The 22819-nt window shown below is 39.6% G+C and overlaps 1 protein-coding gene and 1 long non-coding RNA gene across 2 annotated transcripts in view; one reads left to right on the forward strand and one right to left on the reverse strand.

The window, feature by feature from the left end:
• Positions 1-631: 631 nt before the first annotated feature.
• Positions 632-4593, reverse strand: LOC123376989. Its single transcript, XR_006582022.1, has 3 exons — positions 4504-4593; positions 1143-1273; positions 632-1052 (listed from the first exon to the last, which is right to left on the reverse strand). It is a non-coding gene; the product is annotated as an uncharacterized LOC123376989 (long non-coding RNA).
• Positions 4594-12598: 8005 nt separating this feature from the next.
• KLHL4 (kelch like family member 4) overlaps positions 12599-22819 on the forward strand; it is an 83979-nt gene continuing 73758 nt past the window's right edge. The window contains exon 1 of the mRNA XM_045029322.1: positions 12599-13017. Within this exon, the coding sequence (XP_044885257.1) occupies positions 12599-13017 (419 nt within the window). The remainder of the gene's footprint in view (positions 13018-22819) is intronic.

A 22819-nucleotide genomic window follows, 5' to 3' on the forward strand; every position in this document is an offset into this window, starting at 1 on the left:
TAGCAATGCTGACCCCAAATGTGAAATTTGGTCTCGTGAGGATTTCCTCTTTATTAATGCCCCATAGTGCCATGAAAATACAATTAGCACAAAATTTAATGCTGCTTAAATGCAGTCTGAGGCTTAGGGTATGTCTACACTACAGGATTATTCCGATTTTACAGAAACCAGTTTTTGGAAACAGATTGTGTAAAGTCGAGTGCATGTGGCCACACTAAGCACATTAATTCAGTGGTGTGTGTCCATGTACTGAGGCTAGTGTCGATTTCTGGAGCGTTGCACTGTGGGTAGCTATCTCATAGCTATCCCATAGTTCCCGCAGTCTTCCCCGCCCACTGGAATTCTGGGTTGAGATCACAATGCATGATGGGGCAAAAACAGTGTCGCGGGTGATTCTGGGTAAATGTTGTCAGTACATATCTTCATACCTGCCTGTAAAACACCAAGCTTTATTTTGGAGACTATTTTTTTAGTACTTATTGTTTGGCTTTATTCATTGCACAGTCATCTTGATTTGCATGCATCATTTACAAAAAGTACACTTGGGTGCACTCCTTGATCTATTATGTCCCTGATTCTCCCTGCAGTTAAGTTGTTTAAGCTGCTGGAGTCAAATGTTACGACCATCTTGTGGTTTCTGAATTCAAATTTTCAAATGCCGAAACATGTACAAAACTAAAATAGATCAACTAAAGCCAAATGAGTAACAAATAAAATCAAGAGGGTAAGAAATCTTACAAATGACAGCAACTAAGTGATTACATTTTATAGAAAATATTCAAACAAGTATTTCTTCACTACTTTTGACAAAGCCAATTTTTTTCATCTTCACTTTCATATCCATCATATTTAAATTGCTGAAGTAGAGATTTATCTGCTGCAGACTGCTTAGGTTAGAAGATTGTCAGTGTACACAAGGGCAGAGAACATTAACAGATTTTACCCTTGGAAAATAAATTACAGTATCTGTTTCTTAAACATTATAACATTTTTGGTGGCTCCATCACTGGTACTACAACAAACTGCACAGTTCCAGCTAGTTTACTGGAAAGCTGCATAGGGAAGGAAGCAGAAATAATTACCCTTATTTAAAACCAAATGTAATTAATGGGTTCAGTTTTTAAAAAACATATCTAATTTACCATTATTTGTGCCTGGTTGCAAAATATGTAGTCCCCTTATTAGTTTGCTCCTGCAGTTAAAGGGAACATGTACTTTTCTTATGAGTTGTATCTGTCTGATCCTTCCTTTTAATCCTGCAAAATTGCAGTTTCTGAAAACAGGAGACAAACATATTTTTAAAGTAATGTACCTTTTAGTCTTCAAAACAATTTTATTAGAAGTTGTCAACATGTTATCTAGTGACAGTTAATTTGCAAAAGTTTAGAGGAGTGATTCAGTTAACATAAGTATCTGAAAAGCTTATACAAAAACTCTCAACTAGTAACTGGGGTGGTGATCTCATGAGAGAAGTCCTCCTCTCAGATTTCCAGTGCTTCCTGGTTTTAGACTGTTAGAAATACTGTGAAAAATAGCCATAATGCAAGAAGAGAATTTTCTATTCCTGCTTCCTGTTTTAGATGAATCAGGAAGTAAAGACATGCAAAACTATAAACAAGTTTAAAAAAAATTACCAGACCTTTTCAAATTTCTAAAACTGTTTCAGTTCAATCATATTTTATTTACTACCATTCATTCACACAGCCTTGCTAACTCCAATTTCCAATTACTTGTCAACAGCTTTAGGTAACAAGGTATCCCCAAAGTCAAATATCAACTTGAAACTGCAGACAGGCAGTAATGGGATTTCTTGAAAGCTGCAACCATATCACTTAAAGATACAACCCTAATATTGATGGATAAACAGGAATTTGGGGGATAATAAAAAACTGTGTGGCCCTTCACAACATCTGCTTTGCTCTTGCTTTTCTACAATAGTTTTGTCTTAAATATCACCATTTTATTTTTAAAATATTAATTAATGGCTTGGGTTTTTTGCATTTGATCTTACAGATGGGTCAAATTTTGAAGACGAAAGCCTTTCGAAGCAACTGAAAGTATTAACCACATTCTTATGTTCTATAACTTGGCTCAAGTTCTTTTGAGTCGTTAACCTGGAAGTTTAAAGCCAGTAAGTGTAAGAGCTCATAGGGAAAGTAGAGCTCTTGCAGACTTGGGCAAAGGACACCAAACAACAGAGGGAACTGGCTGCAAGAAAGAGTGACCAAAGCATTGTAATATCTAATCAGAGGGTGTTAAAACTATAGGCACAAGTATTGAGATAAAGGGAATCAATATAGAGCCTGGTTGCAGTAACCAATAAATGTTAGAAGGAGTTGGCTGTATTGGAGTGGCCTGGCAGCAGGCCCTGTAAGAAAGGGATCAGTTATGCAGTGATGTCAAGAGGCTAGAAGGTGAATTAAGTGTGCTACAGGTGGGGCTGGCTATCTTCCCTTTAATGGCAAGTCACCCTGTGACAGCACTGTACAAACACAGAACAAAAAGACAGTCCACAACCTAAACAGCTTACAATTGATTAACATGAAGGGATTTATATTTGCAGTTTCCTGGAGCAGTGGTAGAAAACTGATATGGTGTTACAATTCCTTCATAGCCCTGCTAAAAATCTTAACATAACTCTTATTATTACAGTACACATAAAGCTGGGGTTGTACAGACTGATTTGGAGAACCAAAAAATACTATCTCTGTCCTTTTTCATTTATAGAATGTATAGAAGTCCAATTAAACTATAAGGTTCTGAAAAATTCTGATACATTTTCCCCCAATCTTCCAATTCCTGTTTCTGGCTGGAACCAGATGTGCTGAAAGGCTTGTATCATGGTTTTCTGGCTCTAACAAATAGCCAGTTTTCCCCAGAGTGTAGATTTGAGGAATGGGCTTGCGGGCCAGCCCTCTAAAAAATTTCATGAGACATAGATCAATTGGTTGGTCCCAGAAGTTAGAAAAGAGGAGTAGGTTGGCCAATCAGCCAGTTACCTTATGACATTGGAAGAGGGTCCCTCTACAAGAAGATATTCCAACAAGTTGGGGGAAGTAGGGCATTTTGGGATTAAAGGTATTTGTATGACTTGCATGGTGGGAGCTAAAAACAGATATGGATTAACACCTGATTTTTTAAATATTTGTTTCATCTCAAACTATCAGTGAATTTGAGGTTCATGCTCACTATGGGTATGTCTACACTGCAATTAAAAACATATGGCTGGCCCATGCCAGCAGGTTTGGGCTTAGGCTAAGGGGCGGTGTAGACATGGCTTCTGTGAGGGGGAGGGTCCCAGAACTCAGTCTCCAGCCCAATCCTGAAGATCTATACACAATTAAATAGCCCCTTAGCCCAAATCCCTTGAGCCTAAGTCAATTGGTATGGTCAGCCACACATGTTTAATTGCATTGTAGATATACTCTATATAATTTCTCATCTTTCTACCATTTTATGCCTTTGATACAAAGTTATGACTAGAGTTAGGTGAGCACAGAAATTCTATTTCATGGAGGATTTCGAGATCTCAAAATTTGCTTTTGTTCTGATTCAGTCAGAACAAAATCTGAAAATTTCCAAATTCTCCATGAAAGGAAATTCTGATTGTTTATGTTTCAGATCAACTGAAATGTTTTGTTTTTACAAAACCAAATAATTTATTTTCAATATTTACTTAACATTTATATGATATTATGATATAATATAAAATAAAATTCAAAACAAGTCATTTCAAAAGCTAAAAAATCAAAATGTTTGATTAAAAATATCAAAATGCTACTTATCTACACTGTTGGAACTCCTCCCTCCCTTTTTTTTTGTGAAATTAAATTTCAGTAAAAATCAATAAGCTTTCCTAAAGCATTTATATTTTGACAAAACTGCATTTTCTGATGAAAAACTGTTTCTAAGTTCTTTTCCAACCAGCACTAATTATCATGATGGAACTGGAAAAAATCCCTTGTTTTAATCCTATGGTAAAAAACTGGTTAACATAGTGGTGTTGCAAGAGTGGGAAAATGGCATATTTAGAGAATTCTGGATAGACAAGTTTCTAAAATGTGATTATCTATTTGATTTTTATTATTATATGCATACAAAACTGAGAAGTTAGAATTCTAGAATGCTACATTTGTATTTTGTACAACTGTGAATATTACTTCTGAGAACTAGAATTATTTCTAACACACAAAAGGAAGGAATGAGCTAATTCAACTAAAATAGAAAACTAGTTAAAACCATTCAAAACTTTAACCTGAGGCTTGAACCAAATGGAAATAGAACTTTTTATGAGGGTGGAAATCCTCAATAAACTTCTTAGAAAATTTTCTAACACTCTTACACTGACAACATGGTTTTGCCTGAAATAAATAGTGGGCATATCACAGGAAATTCTGTTCTTTTGAGATTTCCAGCCTAAAGAGGTGAAAACAAACATTTGAAATGTTTATGCTTATTTAAATTGACTCCAAATTTGATATATTTTGTGGTTAGGGCACTCACCTGAGATGTGGGAGACCTGGTTTGAAGTCCGTGCTCAGAGCAACTTTTTAGGTATGGGGCAGTGATCGTGCTTAGGCAGATTTTCTGGCTATGAGAAAGAATGACAGGAGACATTAAATAGGGGTTTAATCAGGCCACAACTTTATTATTAGACAGATGTCTGGGACTAACACGGCGGATAAAATGTGTGCAGTGCAGGTACAAAATCTATGTCCCTCCAGCAGATTCACTACCGGGACCCTCCACTTTCAGCCAATTTTTTTTGGGGGGGGAGGGGGAGCTTCCATCAGATCCCCCCTTTTCATCTAGGTCCCTCCAGCAATTCCCTTGCCAGGACCTTACCAATTCCAGCCATTGCGGCCGGGGGGGCGGGGGGAACTTCCACAGCTCCCCCGCTATTTATCCAGATTCTTCCAGCAATTCTCTTGCCGGGACCTTACCAATCCCAGCCAATTCTAGGGGGGCTTTCACCAGCTCCTCCCGCTTTTCATCCAGGTCTCTCCAGCAATTCCCTTGCCGGGACCTTACCGACCACTCCATCTCATACGAGGGGTTAAGCTGGGCCATAATGATGCGGGGGTTGGCTCCCTGCTGTACCAATCCATAGGAGTCTCCAACTGCCCCTGGCTTGCTGAGTTTCCAAGCACCTCTCCTTAATTCCTTTTCCAAGCCATTTTTCTGTTCTTTTGTGCCTTAATTTATGGAGTACCTGAACTGAACGTCTGCTATACACTTAAATAAAGAGTTGTGACATATGGCCTACTGCCCGTCATGCTATGCATGAACGGAGCCCAGCTGAACCTGCTGTGAGGAAGGCGAAACCCCCCCACTGCACTTGGCCAATATGGCGGTAAGGAAAAAATTCCTTCCCAGCCTTAGTGGGGTGGCTAGCGTAATATCCACAGCAGATATAGTTAAACACCTGGCATATTTGTGACCTAAATAGGGAGGGAGAGTGGGTGCTGCCCAGCCTATTCCGAGTGATGAGGGGAGGGGCCAGGCCTAGGCCCAGGCTGACCTTTTTAAACTCCTCATTCCTAGGTGGTGAGTCATCCACCATGCTGACTGCTCTTCCGGCAGTTTTACTTCTCTCCTCCTTCCCCAAGCCAGAAAGCATTGCCTTCTTCTCCCAGCCAGCCAGACAAACCCCTCCCTGCTCAAAGTGCAGGGCAGTGATTTGCACATAACTATTGGCAGAAACCTAGGTGCATACAAGATTAGGTAGCAGGTCAGTGGTGATTTTGAGATAGTCAGTGGTGCCCAAACAGTGGATGTAAAGAGGCAACTAGGTGCCTCAATACTTTTTTGGATCTTGCCCTCAGTGCTTAACTTCGTTAGGCTCCTTTGAAAATCCCAGCCTAATTTTTTGTAACCCATCTTCTAAGGTCAGAATTCCTATTCCCTTCATTTTAGAACACAAATATCAAGATTTAGGTCTAATTAATTAGAAGCAAGTGTGTGGCATACTGCTGTAAAATGGAGGTGATGTTTCATGCTAAAAGGCCTGGGACATCAGTTCACTTTTATCATACCAGTAAAATACTTTGAGATTTCACTTGAGATTTTGACTGGTGATATGAAGCTATAAACACAAATAAAATATAGTATACATTATCTGTGTGATGAATAATCCATTTATGCTTTATCTGAGGTGTGCTCCACACCTCAAGATAGCATTCTAAGTAAAAAAGACTGTTCAGAGAGTGTCCATTATTAACTTTTTAATACCAGCATGACACTCTTTACCTCTGTCTGGAAATGTGCTTGAGTTAGCAGAAAATAATTTGTAGTTTGTAATTCACAAACTGGAATGCATACAGTGCATGCTTAAGCAACATTCAAGTAATGTACTTTTTAATCTGTCATGATCACTTCAGATATACTAAATTACTATTGCAGATGGCTTATGATCAGGCGTAAAGGAAATACTAACAGAAATGCTGAAGCTTTGTGAAAAGATTGAAGAAATATGGGTTAAATATAGCAGAGTTGCTGCTAAGCATAAATGACAGAGCTGCTGCTGTAGCTCAATGACCTGATTAAGAGGATACAGTGAGATACCATGGTCCTTGTCCATCTTAACAACATTCCACCATAAATTAGTCTATTAACCTCTTAATATGTAGAGAATATCTCTACTAAACTGGTAGATAGATTGTTGCAAGGCATATATTCATGTGTTCTCTGTTGCTTCTTTGAAAGTAATAGGAAAATATCACAATATAGATATTAAGGTTGAAATCCAGAGTTTGGGATAGTTTTTTTTCCTGGCACAAGGGTTAGTAAACATTAAATAAAACCTATTAAAAACAGTAACAATGAAAAATAAATACATAAAAATAAAATAAAATTAGCGTCCCCAGTAAATTTCATATTGTTACTAATGATATTCCCCAAACCGGGAGTGATTAAGTATATTCTAAGTGTACACTAAGTTTACACCCATACACCAGTCCTGGAACAAAGGTGATCACAAACAGCATGCACTTCCTTCTTTCAAGAGTCTCAGAATGCTAGGTTGCCATGGAGTACTGTGAATCTAATCAGAAACTAATTTAAGAGAGTAAAATCTCCAGTGGCTAACAGAGATCCCTCTCCCCTTACATAACAAAACTGACACCACTGCATAACATGTCTTCCCATGATTGAACATCTTCTAGTATCATGCAAAGAAAAATAGCTTGGAAGATCATGCCTAACAGCACTACCAGATTATGCCTAACAGCTCTACTTTGCTGTAAGTATACACTATGGCTGACAAGAGAAAATAAAAGTCTATAGTTACTATATGGATAAACAAAATATATGGCACAGACCCTAGCTCAAATTAGACAATCCAGAATGGGATGGATGAGTGCTCCGCTTAACCAAGGACTGCCAGTCCTTTTAATGTGACCTTGACTAAACACCCAGGGATTCTGGAGTCTGAACAGAGTCCATGCACTGTCTCTGTATTTTGGGGACTCTAAGCATACTCTTGGGGTACAGATCGTTTATTTAGTACCCCTGTCCTCAGAGCTGCAATCACATGGCCTACTGCCCACTGCTGGGAACCAGGGGCAACCCCTCAGGTTCCCTCCATAGTTTAAACACACTTTCTGAGAACTCCAGTCATGTGGATGATCTGGGCCCCCAGTTTACCTCTTCAAAGGGCATGAGAAGAGTATAACAGAGACAGACTTTGCACAGGATTCTAAAACCATTACTCTTTATTTAATTGCATTAGAAACAGATATACACAACAATAAGAAACCCTAAAGGCATATCCACACCATTTCAGAGGATTCTTTAGGCTGGGGTCAGGGTCTTTCTGTTGCAGTGCATAGCTTGTATTCTGAAAAGAATGGTTACTTACCTTTCAGAACTGTTGTTATTCAAGATGTGATGCATATGCCAATTATACTAGGTGTGAGTGTGTCTCATCCTAACTACAGTTAAATCAAGGTCTGCTTTTATAAATTCTGTTCTCTGGAGGGGTACTAGCATTGATTTCTCCTTTCTCACTTCCAGGCCTAGGAATCAAAACAGGAGGAGTATTTGATGGATACTTTCCTCCACCCACTGACAAGAGCAGTCCCACAGCAGCAAGTTGTCCTGGTAGGCGTATACCTGGAGATCAGCAGAGGTATGCTTCTATCACTGCTATGCATTTGTTTAAATCCCTCAGTACATATGATAGGCTAACGCATGGAACTGTAAACTGTAAGTGATCTCCTCCTACTATGAACTTTAAACATTTTCTGTGGCCAGGGTGAATAGTGACTTGGAAATATACATCCTTCAAGTCAAGGGCAGCACACCTGTCTCCAGGATCTAATGAAGGGATAATAGTTGTAGCAAAGATCATGGAGAACTATAATTTCTTGATGTATTTGTTTAGGCTCTGAAGGTCCAGAATGGGTCTAAGACTCCTTTTGCTTTGTGTATTAGGAAGTATCGGGAGTAGAACCCCTTGTTCAGATACGAGAAGGCCCTCATTCTATGGCTCCTAAAGAACATGTCTGCCCTCAGAACTGACTTGTGACATGTGTCCCTGAAAAAGGAGTGGGAAGATGGGGAGTAAGGAGGGGAGCACAAGAATAGGAGGATATATCCTGATTCCAATGTGCTTAGCACCCACTTGGTGGTGGTGATGGACTACCACAAGCTTAGGAAATGTGACAACCTGCTCCCAATGAGGGCAATGTATACATAGAAGGCAGGTTAGAACCCTCTTGGGGCTGGTTGAAAACTACAGACATAGAAGCTCTGTCTGAACCAACAGCAGGCAGTCCCAATCCTGGGTGCTTACCTATCACTATCACACACTATCACTTACCTATCACTATCACTTACCTATCACTATCACTTTGCCCTGAGGGGATTATTTCTGTAGTGTAGCAGTTGCCTGATACCAACTTCCAACTATCTATTGGTACTAGGTGGAGGACTTCCCTTCTTGGGGGTTGGTTTCTGCAGTGCAACAGAGGGCCAGTGATGGAGCTGGTATAGTACTTGAGGCCATCTATGTCTAGACCAGACCCTCCAATCTCTCTATCTGCTCTTGTCACGGTAGCTCCTACAAGAGCAGTCACCATCTCTAGAGGATGCCCTGGATTCCCTGTAGTTGGAGTCTAAGAAACCCATTTCAGACTCTGAGGAGGAATGAGAGCACTCTGCAGGCCAGGGAGGTGTGATACTGGGTGGCATCATCAGAGATCGGGACCAAGATCTATGACTGGACTGCAATACCAGTGGCAACATAAGGGACTTCCTGGCTATCAGTACTGCATGCTGAGGCAGAGCAGTTACTGTTGGTATCGGAGCTGACATCATGATAGATGAATGTGGTACTGGACCTGAAGTGACTGGTGTCATAATGGACACTGACATAGAAGGCAACATATGCATCATGTGCAACAGCCCTGAGAAGACACTATTGGTCTGATTAATCAGCAGTGGTGGGGTTCAAGAGATCTTTTGCAGCTGTGTAGCCCTCTGGGCTGGTTGCCCCATTGTGATCAAGGGCAACAGTTCCAGTGCTGGCTCCAAGGAAACAGCCAGCCTTGATGGTACCAACTTAGGAACCAGACAGTCAATTGCTCTGCCTTGATGGAGCCAGTAGGGAGCAGTACTGGACAGTGCCAAGCTAAAGGGTGTGCTCTACCTTTGATACCAAAATAGCTAGCCTCTGCAGCTGAGGATTCCCACATCAAAGATTTTGACAACATGGAAGCTGTCCCTTTCCTTGGCTTCAGAGGCTGAGAGGGCTTTGAACAATGATGTCTCTTTGAAGAGTGCCTTTGTGAAGGGGATCTCCTCCTATCTCTTTCTTCTGGTCAGGCCAGGGGAACATTTCTGGGCAGAGAGGAACTCTCTGTAATCAGATGGGGTGGTAACAAGACAATGCCTGGTGAAGGGAGGCCTCTATAACAATGTACCTGAGTGGTTCTTCTCTCACCTTCTTGTTTCTTGTCTTGGCAAATGAGACACCTGTCCCTGACATGATCCTCACTCAAGAACTTCAGGGAGTGAGACCATTGCTCACAAGCCTCTCTGGAGCAAGGTTTGAAGCCAGGGGATGTAGGCACAGGCCCCCTGCATACCAGGCAGAGCCTGGAGTTGCCTAATTTATAAGCAGTGGCAGGAAATAGGTAAAGAAAAAGAAGGGAAAGAAAGAAAAGAGGATTTGAGAACCCCCTAATAAGTACCATTAACTAGGCAGAACACTAACTGCACATTCACAGAGGAACAATTGACAGTATATGACGACCACTGACCATGGGTGGTAAGCAGGAACTGAAGGGTAGGCAGGATGGCCCTTCCCTTTTATACCTTCAGTTTGGACTGGTGGGAGGGGAGGGAGCCACAAGGCAGAGATGTCATCACCCACCACCCCTAGAGGTACTGCTAAGGAAATCACTTCAGCACTGGGGTACACGAGGCGTGCACACCTAGTCTAATGGAAATACGCAATCACTTGAACAACAAGGAACTTTCTTTCCTCAGCTTACCTTCTCTGACCTGGCCAGTCCATTCCCTTCTCCTCTCCTGCCCAATACTTCATGTGTGGCTCTCAGTCCCCACTCTAAGAGTCCTTTTAAAACTCCGACTTTGTCCTTTCTGTCTCAGTCTGGTTTGGGAATTTTGCATTTCTGCGCGGTCTCGCTGTGGACAAGTTGGGGGAAGTCCCCAGGTCAAGCTAGCCCATTGTAATCCAGGTGTTTCCATCTGAATAAGTGGTCTTTGAGTCCTAACAACATACCATTGGACCTATCAGTGGTCGTCATATACTGTCAATTGGCCCTATCTGGAAAGGATGTAACACACCCTTGCCAGCAATGGTGGACATATAGACAGAGAGGCGTTCCACGATAAAGCAATTTCATAACAACTTTGCAATACCAACCAGAATTCACAGGTTGTACAGATAGAGTCCCTAAAGCACCGCACCTGCAAAAAACTACTTTCCCTTTCCTCATATATGTAAATCACTCTTATATTCCTCCTTCATTATTTCACTTCTCCCCCTTCCCTCAAACTCTTTCTTCCCTCTGTCCCCTAATTAATTTCACAGTGCTCCAACTCATGATACTATCTAGATTTGGCATGGGAGTAGGAATGAAACCTCATGACCCAACATAAATAAAGTCTGATGGTTCTTCAGTCCTACCCCTCATTCATTTTGCTTTGTCCTCACCCCATACTGCTTGGATTTGAACTATCCCTGACTCTAAAGGCCAGGACGGGAAAGGGAAAGTGGATTTCAGAATCTGAGTGTTGTTGGACAGTGGAATTTTGGAGATCAAGAAAAGAAAAATGTTAGGAAAATGGAGAACAATATAGGTAAGTTGAAGGAGAGAGAGCAAAAAAAATTGGGGATGGGGGGAGTGCTGCATTAAGTTTGGATCAGTACCCACACCTCAGGGCTTATCCAAACTGAACTGCAGTCTTTTGAGGTTTTGGCTATCACTAGCAGTTATTTAAAATAGTACTTAAAGAATGGTACACAGACAACTACACATGATATAATTGCCAAATAAGATAAACTGAGTGTCTTTTTCTAATGCTATCAGTTTTTGTGTGTAACAAAGTTATGTACATTACTATCTAATATTTATAATACACTTCACACAGTTCTGAACATTTAATGCTTGTCTAATAATGAATCTCTAAAATATAATTAATTTTGTTCAAAACATGTTTTGATGCACACTATCAAAAGAATGGTTTAAAAAAATCCCAACCTTTTACAGAGTCTGTACAAGGGCAAGAGGGTGTTTACACAGGCATTTAGCCAGGAAGCACTGTGTTTTTCACAGATATGGTCATTTAGGGAGGGTTTCACCTCCAGTTTTTATAAGCTCTTCCTTTTCTCATACCCACAGTTAGTCAGACTGATACACCAGAAATGCTATCCCTAGTTAAGAAAATCTTTCCTACACTACTGCACAATGTTTTTTAAATAAGAAAGTTCACTCTCTTTTAGGTAAGCACTTCAACTCTTAAGGCTATTTTTAGATATTTCACAGAGTAAAGTGAGGTCTACTGCAATAAATGTAGTAAACCTGTTAAGGAAAATGTGAGCTGCAGGATACTTTCACAGTGAATCATTAGCAAAATCCACATAAGTAGTTCACCATTCATAATTTTGTAGTGAAATGCAGTATCGTTTATTAGCAGGCTTCATGCAAATCCTCATGGGAAACAAGGTCTTACCACTTTATTTGTATGTGCTTCTCTGCATCTTAAGTTGCTGCCTAAGATCCCTCAGGATCATGTGAGGCTAGGTTATATCTGAGAGCTCTGTGCTGTAGCGCTGTATGTAAGCTTAGCAGCTGGGTAGTGTTATGGTAGCTGCTTTCCTGTGCTAAGCTGATTTACTTGTTTAAGGTCTGACCTCATCATCCTGTCAGTATGGATTCCCACCTATACAGTTAACAGCAGCTTAGCATCGGCTTGAAGTGCTAGCAGTATATTAGTCAGAAAAAAAGAGGGCTACTGGTATTTGTTCCTTTGTTGTCTTTCCTTAAGAAGAGGTGCTGAAACACAAGAGATAACAAAGAATCCATTTCCTTTCTAAAAGAATAGGCTTTTGTTCTTTTTTCCTGCAAAAATGTCAGTTTCTGGAAAGAAAGAGTTTGATGTGAAACAGATCCTAAGGCTACGCTGGAGGTGGTTCAGTCACCCCTCTCAAGGTTCCACAGGCACTGGAGGCTGCCTTCAGGAAGGATATGAGCATAGAGGGACACCGGTTCAGAATAGGTTGAAGAGCCACTCTCGGGACAGAAATGGGCTAAAGAAAAACAACAGTCCTGTTCACCACAATATACTGGCACCAGTGCCAGGTCCAACCCCTGTGCACCACCGATCTATTCAAACCTGGCATCAACAAAACCTCATAGAACAGCTGCGAGCAAATGAGGATATCCCCAAAGCAAGCACAGAGGAAAATTGTGTTAAAGAAGATTCAAGTAAAAATATACAGGAGTTGCAGATGATCACAGACGAAAATACAGATGAATCCACTGAGAGGTAGGAGTTTTAGATGTCTGCCCTATGAAAGCTATACTCCAGTCCAAATTATTCCTAAATAATGTCTTTGTTTTTAACTAGAATTGCCTACTACATTCCTTGAACTTGCACTGTAAAATACAGATGTGATTGATAAAGAATATTTATAAACAAAAAAGTGTTCAAAATGAACCTGAGCCTTGCCATGCATTTTTTATATATTTTATGCTTTGCATTTTTCATTTTTGAGATCTAGTTCCTAATGAATAAGATCTGTCACTGTTTCCTTTGTTATGCATATAGCAGCTCCAAAAAGCATGTTAATTTGTTGCCCTAATTTGTTATGCATAAAAACAATGAAAAACGATCCATCACAAAACACAGTCCCCATTCTGGTTTTATCAATAACTGCAACTTTGAGAAATGTAAAATGTTGGAGACGCACCCATTATGTTGTTACCACCAGTCTGTTAGCATCTTCACTGCCCCTTTTTACTGCCTTCTTGATAAACATAATTAACCTTGAACCATGTGGAAAGGAACCCACTTGGCATTGCTTTGAAAAGGTTCATTTCAAATCATATTACCTTCACAGCTAATTTGCTACAGTGAGAGACTAAATACTCTCTGCAAGCTCAGGTAATGAAATATTACTTACAGCTATGAGATCTTAATGCAGGAAGCACAGGGTATGAGTTATTTTAAAATGCTAATATTGAGGGCTAAGATATTTATACAAGTCATTTGATTGAGGGTGACATGTAATATGTTTATTTTATTTTTGCTGATTTTTTCTAAGCAGATACCAACATTATTTACAATACCACATAAAATCAGATCCAATCAAGTGTATATTTTAACATGGTAATTTATTTGTTGTATTTTGTGGGTTTGCTATCCTCTACCAAGAAAATTGAGGATCTTTACACTAACAAAAATACAAGACTAATTTATTTGAGACAGTTTCTGGCAGTAAGACACAGTTGACAGTTTGTGTATTTTTAGCAGTTATTTGTTCAAATTGTGAAATATAGGACATCTGTGATTCCTTAAACATGTCTGTACAAAAGAAGAGGCATTCTGAAATTTCTTAGCCTGAAACTTCATTTCAAGTAGCATCCTAGCAGGTAGTGTTTAGTATACAAATTAATCACAAAACAAAATCAAATAGGGAGCAGTGTATATAAACAAGTCACTGAAGTTCTCAAACACAATCAGATCAGATAAAATTAGGTGTATGCAGGTTAACTTGGTCAATCATTTGTAAGGAGGTATGGAAGAGCTAAAATATAAAGTCAGAACATGTCTTGTTGAGATAATACTAGATATTTGAACTGTTATGAAAAAAAAGTCAAAGTTTCCTAAAAATTAAGTCTAAGTTTGCTGAGAAAGTATGTGAATGAAAACAGTGCCAACAAGAAATGTATTGAATCAGGGAAGTGTCCACTGACTTTTGTGAAACTATTGACCATCAATTTTTAAAAAAAACTATACATTTTGACATTCTGTCCCTAAGAAGTGAAGCCCCGCCCCGCAATGATCAAATTCAATTAGAGAAGTTATTAAGGATCTGTATCTCAAAACAATCTATTCACCATATTTACCCTTTTGTATATAAACATTCTATCATAATGTGACAAAATTCTGTGACCTAACATTTCAGCCAATGAGTCATTTCAAGAATCCATAGAAGTACTACAGTCTACTTCTTTCTCAAAAAAAACCCCCTATATATAAATATACAGCATATGTTAGTATGTGCACACAGCGAAAACAAATCTCTCTCGACTCTTCTCCTTTTACAGTCTCTTGGGAAAGTTTTATATTGAGATTATCAATTTTTTACAAATATAAGCCTCTTATGAAATAATGCAGCATTCAAGCTAGTGGTTTTTCCACAGAAATATTAAGAAAAGATTCTGCTTTGTTTCATATTTTTTAAAAAAGCCAGTTAAACTTGAAAATATAAAATCTAACTTCAAGGGGGGGATGGAGGAATACCTTAAAAGAAGTTTTAATACATACAAGCAATCTTCCTTTAGCTCCCATATCTCAATTTCCATCATCACCCCCCCCCATGTTACTTCCATGCCATACAACACCATATACAAACCACACACACTAATTCACATTGTCATTGCAAGAGTATACATTAAATACTAGGTGCACTACAGTTCATAACAAAGACAAAGCCTTTACTACATCACCAATAGAGGTTGTTGCTGTCATAAATTGGCACATACATTTTGTGCTCTTTAATGCTCTAGTTGTTCAGTTACCTATGAAAGGAGTCATCTTAAACCACACAGGGCCTGATTTTTTCCCAGAGATGTTAGGAAGCCATGAGTCACTAGGAACTGCCAATGCTCAGGACTTCTGAAATATCAGTCCCACTCAGTCATCTGGATCTGCTTAATACATCTTACTACACGGTTAAAGCTATGGCAGATTACCACAGCCATACACTCCAAGTTTCACATCCATGCCTGAATCCATACAAAAGGTGTTATCATCCATATCTCTTGTTCTAGGAGTGTAATGCCTCCACAGAAGTGTCTTGCTGCCATACTCTTTAAGTGTGCAGTCACGTAGCCATGGAATCACTATACTATAGTAGGTAGCAATCAGGAGGTATGCACAATCCCAGTATTCAAAACACAGAAAGTGAAAGTACCATGATTTCTCTAACCATCCCTCTGCTCCTCTCTGGATTCCAGCTACAAATAGGGCTTTTGACTCTAAAGAAGAGGGGAGGAGTTCTAAGGGTCGCTTTGACCGTACCAGAGACAGTAAGAACTCTATGATAAATGGGAAAGGACAGGAAACCAGGTCAAGACCTTTACCATAAACAGACTTTTGAAACCACTTCCATTTGACAGTGTAACTCTTCCTAGTAGATAGGTTTTGAGATTTTAATATGATTGCCTTGGTCTCAGAAAAACAAAGACATTTTGTTTTAGAAATCCAGCAGCCATGTCATCAGAGGAAAGTACCTGAAATCCAGATACACCTCTATGTTCTCCTGGAACAAGAATTCCTGACTCAGGAGAAAACTCAATGGATCATTTCTGGAGAGAGCAAAAAAGCTCCAAGAAACTATTCTGCCATGCCCATATTGGAGAACCAGATGAGTGGCTTAATTCCAACAAATTTATTTAGAGCCTGGACTACTCAGCTCTCCCAAGACCATGATTAGCAAAAGGCCCAAGATGTGGTCTCCAGCCTGGACTGGCAACATTTGTGTCTGTCATTATCAGAGGAACAAGCTCAGAGAACCATTCCCTTCAAGATATCTTCTGGCAGTATTCTAGTAGAGGGTCTTTGATCTGCTAATGGAGAAACACTATAATATCCAAGCTATCAACACTTCATTCGCATACTGATGTCAATTATACTTGTAAGAGTTGCATCTGCAAATCTGTAGAACGGACAATAAAGGTGCAGTCAGCCATTAAGCCTAGCAATGACAGATAAAAAAATCTCACTGGCCTTCTATTGTGTCCACTGTCTGGATGAGATCTTGGAACCTGTCCTTGGGTGGAATTTAGGGTGGCCCTTATATTAGTTAAACCTGAGTTGGTGCCAAGGTAGATCTTGTATTTACTCAGAGAGATCTTTGAAGAGGAATCAAGTCCGTGACAGGCATGAACTTCTCCAGTGCAATATTGGGGATAGTGGCCAATCATATAGATATACCTGGAAGATGGTACGATGCAGATAAACTGAAAACACCACCAAGCACTTGCAGCTTGATTGAAAGTCAGTGGAAGGCCTTTCCAGGGACTTCAGTGGGCTTTAAATTAAGGCCCTGGTGAATACTACTGCTATCTAAGAGGTGCTGGTAGACTGTAATGAACCAGAAGTATTCTTCTGGTAACTACTGCCTGAACTGCTGAAACCACCTCTTATGGAATCTAGGTGAAAATTTCCTGCAAAAAACAAATTGACCCAAACCTGAAGATCTGGCTAGGGTGTTTGAAGCTTTCATCTTTTCCTAAGGACTCATCTGTTTTCCAGCTGTAAAGGTCTGTGCCTACAGAAGACAGTACAAAACTTCAGCCTTGGGCCTCAGAAAGACCACAATTCCTTGAGGCAGGCAAGTCCTGAGAGAGAGATGGCAGTGATGCCAGAGATATCAAAGGGAGTCTTGAGGGAACATTTGGACACATACAGAATTTTCTTTTCCATTCTCTCTTTCTGGAATGTACTGGGCTCAAGAGACAGCTTTGTGTCATGTAGATAAATATACTTCCAAACCTATATAGATATATCTACAACAGCTGATAATTGGCATTTCTCAACCTCAGGAACCCTAATTTATTAAATAAGCAAACTCTTTCAAAGTACATGAAGGCACCTGTCTTCAAGCAGACAAATACAATAAAATGCTTGGTATTTTTAGGCCAAGCTGTTTTTGAGACACTATAAGCCAAAAACCACTATAAGCCAAAAAGCTGAGAAGATAATACCTGATTTAAAAAAAGGTTAGCATCTCTAAAATACATGGTAAAATGTTCCTTACACTTTAAAAATAAAGATCTATTCTGGCATCAGATCCTATATGGACAGTCTTATTTCAATTTGGCAAAATTAGGGGGAAGGGCACTAACAGATTTTAACAGAAATTTAGTTCTAATGTCAGATATGGACAGAGATAAAATGCAGAAGTGAAAGTCTGATAAATGGAGGCTACTTACATTATAGAAGTCATGCTTTTGAGGGGAAAAATATACATACATACATAACAGTACACCAGAGGAGTGACTGGGAGAAGGGAAAATGCAAAGGCTGCTTAGGTTACACATTAATTGGAAGATAGATTAAAATTAACAACATAGACTATTGAAGAGTGATCCCTGTAGAAAACCAAAAAATTGCCTAAACAAATAAATTCCAGATAATATTTTGTAGGCAACTTGCCACATCAAATCAATATATTAACTGGATATTTAATATCTGTTAGCTATATTTTTTATGAAAACATTAATCTGGAATTGATGCCTGATAGATGTGACTGTGTATCTGGATCTGTGGAAGCATACAGTATCTACAAAAGCAGAGATGTATTATTCCAGGAAATACACCACCACATGTGTATTGTTTAACACTATGTTCATCCAGGTTATTGTACAGTATGTGGGAATTAGAATTAACTGTGGTATGCAAGATACCACAGCTATTGCCATTTTTCAGCAGAGAGGAAACTGTAGTGTCTATGATATCACTATGTGTTACCTATGGGTAAATGTGAACACTGTCCAGGTAAGGGGCTTTTGAAAAATCTCAGCCTTGGAAATTTAGATGTACAACTCCCATTAATTTCAGTACAAATTTTCCCTCTAAATTTTAAGGTGGTTTTGAAAGTCTTAGTACTGGTGTATAGTATGGTGAAGTATATATTCAGTAGGAGTCCTTTCTCCATTGAGGCAATGTATTTTCTATAGTTTCCATTTATAATTTTCAGTTATGTCTGGTAATTCATTTGGAAAGATTTTGAAGTTTCTGAGATTCCACTTGAGGAAATGTTGAGAGGATAGTCTGAAGTATCTTATAAGAAATGTGTAGTAGATTTCTTGTTTAAGACTGAAAACTCATTTAAATGTCAGCTATGTATGCCATCCACACAGAGAAATTTTATTACAAATCCTATTCCTCACTCTCTCTGATAAACATCTATCTATATCGTAGGGCAGTAGACTCTTCATATCTTATCTCTCTTGTAGCTACTCAGGACGGGGTGAACCCCGTCACAGGATGGAAAGGGAAAGTTAGTTATAGCACAGGTGTAATGGATGTACCTAATGATATGCATATCATACATGCATAGGATTCATTAGGTGATAACTTCATGGATACCTTGGCTGTGTTATGTGTGAAGGAGGCTATCTCAGACCACTTGAGAACAGAACCCTTCCCAAAGGACAATGCTTATTGGCTTGATGACATGGTGGTTGCGTCCTGATAGGAACTCATTGGATAAAGTATCTGAGTGAATAATTTTAGAACACTTTTAATGAGTCTTGCCTGCTGGATCCCAAAGTTGGGTCCAAAGGTTTTGGTCTTGCTCCACCAGAGAGGTTATAGAGATGAAAGAGGCCTATCTAGACGCTGAAGTCATTGAACAGCCCAAGAGATGGGCAAAGCTAAGGGTCGAGAGAGGTGGGATGAAGGGGAACCTCAAGCCTCAGAGGGCAAAGGCAACACATGAGGAAAAAAATTTCTAGACAGTTCTAAGTCTCAGGGACAAGAGGAGCTAGCAACACCTCAGCAGTTCCCATAAACCCATTATGGACCATCAGGCAGCAATCAAGAACACTCAGTGGTCTGTTTTTGCAATAGCCAGCATGGCGATATAAAAAGAAACTGCCCCCATATGGAATGCGGTTACCTGGCATGCTATTATAGCCTTGTTTGTGTACTGGGAGGTTCCCATAATAGGGCTGAACCCTACCATATGCCATTAGATTAGGGAACTGGTAATAAAATCCTCTAGACTAATGGAATATGACTCTGGCTGCTGGTTAATCAAGGGCAACAATAATAAAGGTGGACAGACACTTGCTGGTACACATTTCCTGTATGCATGGAGAGATTCACATGTACCTGATTGTGGAGATGGACATTGAAGTATGAGGTCAGCAGGGCCAGCTGAGAGTTGGGGTGGTAAGGAACCTCTCCTGGTCTGTGATTGTTGGCCAAAACTAGTGGTGTTTCATGACCCTCATACAACACAAGTTATCACTGAGCTGATAGATGACAAGATAACGCTGGCCCAGGAACCGAGGCTTAGGGCTCGTTAATCTTGCTGAATAGTCTGGAAGTAATCAGACACACCAGACAGGCTTGGCAGATGCTGAAAGAATCAAAGATGAGGTTTTAAGTTGTCTCCAAAGCCTGGAGGTGCAATTAAGAGACCATACAGCTTATGCAAGAGATGTTGAAAGGACAAACAGGAAGCTTTAAAGCATCTTTAAAGCCTGGCCATGCAATCACAAGAGGTGAACTGAGAGGTGGAGGTAGCGAAGGCCTCCTGGCAGAAGGTTATGATGGAACAAGAGAAATAGGAACAGGAACTGATCCAAACCAAGATGGAGCTGGACCATATATCCATCAACTGTTCAAAGAGGGGCTGGATATGTTGTGGGTAGCAAAATAATTTGGACCCTTCAACCCAGGAACAAGCACCCGTGAACTTGAAAAAGAAGGAAATTGAGTAGACCTCTGGGAAAAGGATGCCCTCAGTGAGAAGACAGAGGAGGCTGCACTGGCCACAGAACCGGATTCTCAACTTGGAGAGATACCAGAAAAGGATGAGGGGAAAGCTCAGGGTACCCAGATTGTTGACTGCTGATCCGGCCATACAAAATCACACAAGACAAAGAACAGCTGGAGGAATACTATCAAAAGAGTCTGCAAGAAAAAAACCTATGGGTTATGTTGGTTCGTGAACTAAAAGAAGAACTAGAACAGGAATTTTGACTAGCACAGTAATCCCCAAAGAGTACCCTCAATGGATACTGTTTAAAGGAGGAGGTAACGTGTGAGGGGATAAAAACAATCACAGGCTGGAAAGAGGTTAATAATTATGAAATGGATGCAATAGATTACTTAATTAGTTATATCTCAACCACAGGGTGTGGGACTGGAAGGTATTGGGTAATAACTTAGTGGACATGGAGGCCCCAGAAAAGGCAGGAACATTCTCTCTGATCAGAGAAGCCACAGGGAGCAGACAAGATCCTATGAAAGGCTGAAGTGCCAGAGGCTGTTGAAGGCTGGAAGTTCTAAGAAGCTTCATACCAGAGCTGGAGAGAGGCAATGGAACCCCAGGAAAGGGGTTAAGCACCAGACCCAGAAGAGAGGTTGATTCTCTTCAGGACTTTAGACTGTACTGAGACATCTGTTGCCCCAGAAGTTGGTTAGTTTAGCAACTTCTCAGCTGGAGAGCTGAGTGGTGCACAAAGAAAGATAACTTGCAGGGGGCACCAGAGAAAAAATCCTTGCAAAATCACACCCTGACACAAGGGGGTACACTGGAGGTGAGTATGATAGATGAACACTACAGTTCTGTTTCTTTTTTTAATAAATATCTGATATCAGATAAAAGCCTCAGCTGACATTTCTCAGGTAGGAACATCATGAAAGAATTATCCATTTGATTGTTGCAATATCCCAACAGGTTGGGAGAGTGTAGAATATTAAACCATGGAAAATGAATCAATGAGAGTTCTCTGGTCCTAATTGCCAGTTCAAAGTAATATCATTTTGTCTGAGTTAATGTGGCATTTGCCATTGGCACAGTCTGTCACATTTATTATTAATAAAGGACCCTTTTGGAGATGCTTTCACACTACACACTCATCAGGGCCATCTACGTTTTGCAACATACATTCAGTGACACATGATGTCATTTTAATTTCTCAGAAGCAAAAGATCAGTTCCTATCAAAAAGGATGAGAGTTGATAATTTCTTTGAAAAGAGAACATACAATTTTTTTTTAAACCGAGCATATTCAGGCCAAAAAAATCCTCTCTTTACTGAGAATACAACTCTGAGTATTCAACTTAAACTTCTAGACTGGTTAATAATGCTTCATAATAAATAAAAAGAAAAATTGATGAGTTAATTGAATATAGCACCCAGGGATTAAGACAGTGTTGTGTCTGTAAAATGTCATTATTTTAGTTATTTGAGCAGGCTACTCAGTAACTGTCTCAATGCAAAATGTGAGAAGAATAAAAATGACAAGGCACTCACTTCCCAATCTTATCTAGAACATGAATAGACCATGATATATTTATTGGAACAGGTGAGCAACTACTGTGTTCAGTATGCTCCATCAGGAGACTAGTTCCCTGCCAAGAGTAAAGAGTCAGACTTGTAAGACAATATCCTGATGTTTCAGGCAAAGTTTAGAAACTACTATTGCTAATCTCATCCAGCAGCAACCTTTATTTTTAAATGAAGCCATTAGCAGTTTTATTTTATCCCATGCTTTCACTGAACTTCTAGTGTTGTAAAGGAAACCTTTCAACATGATTCAACATAATGTAATAAAGAATGATAAAAATGTGGCAGGACAAGAAATAGTTTGCCTCTGATCTTCATCAAGAGCTGAAAACTGATTTTAAAAGAGTTTACTGGATGTGATGCAAGCTACATGTTACAGTCATTCAAGACAGAGGAAGAGGTTTGGAAAACAGCATAAATAAAACAGAGGGCTTAAGATTCTGAACACAATGCTTTCATTATTTCGAAGTGAAAAAGGAAACTCTAAACTATACGAAAGGTCTAACTATTATATTGGAGAAAAAATTATAGAGCTGTGCAGAAGATAGAAGTTCCTTTTCAAAAAGGATTTTATGATTTCAAAATGCGGCTTCATTCCAAACAAACAAACCCCTCAAATTTAGAAATTCTCTGTAAAGGAATATTCAGGGGGAAAAATCATTTTGGGTCAAAACATTTCATTTTCACAAAATCAAAGTCATTTCAGAACAAGAAGACAAAATGTTTCATTCTGCAAGTGTGGAAGGGAGCTGCATTGGGAGGCGGGAAACAGGAACTGTGCAGAGCTAGCTTCCCTTCCTGATCTCAGAGCAATGGTAGGGATTGTTGGCATAAAGGGTACCTTATACATAGGGGCCTACCAAATTCATGGTCCATTTTGGTCAATTTCATGGTGATAGGATTTTAAAATTAGTAAATTTCATTATTTCAGATATTTAAATCTAAAATGTCACAGTGTTTTAGCTGTAGGGGTCCTGACCCAAAAGGGAGTTGTGGGGGGGGGGAGGGAGTCACAAGATTATTGTAGGGGGG

This window comes from Mauremys mutica, chromosome 9, assembly GCF_020497125.1.
Source record: "Mauremys mutica isolate MM-2020 ecotype Southern chromosome 9, ASM2049712v1, whole genome shotgun sequence".
Classification (NCBI taxonomy): Eukaryota; Metazoa; Chordata; order Testudines; family Geoemydidae; genus Mauremys; species Mauremys mutica.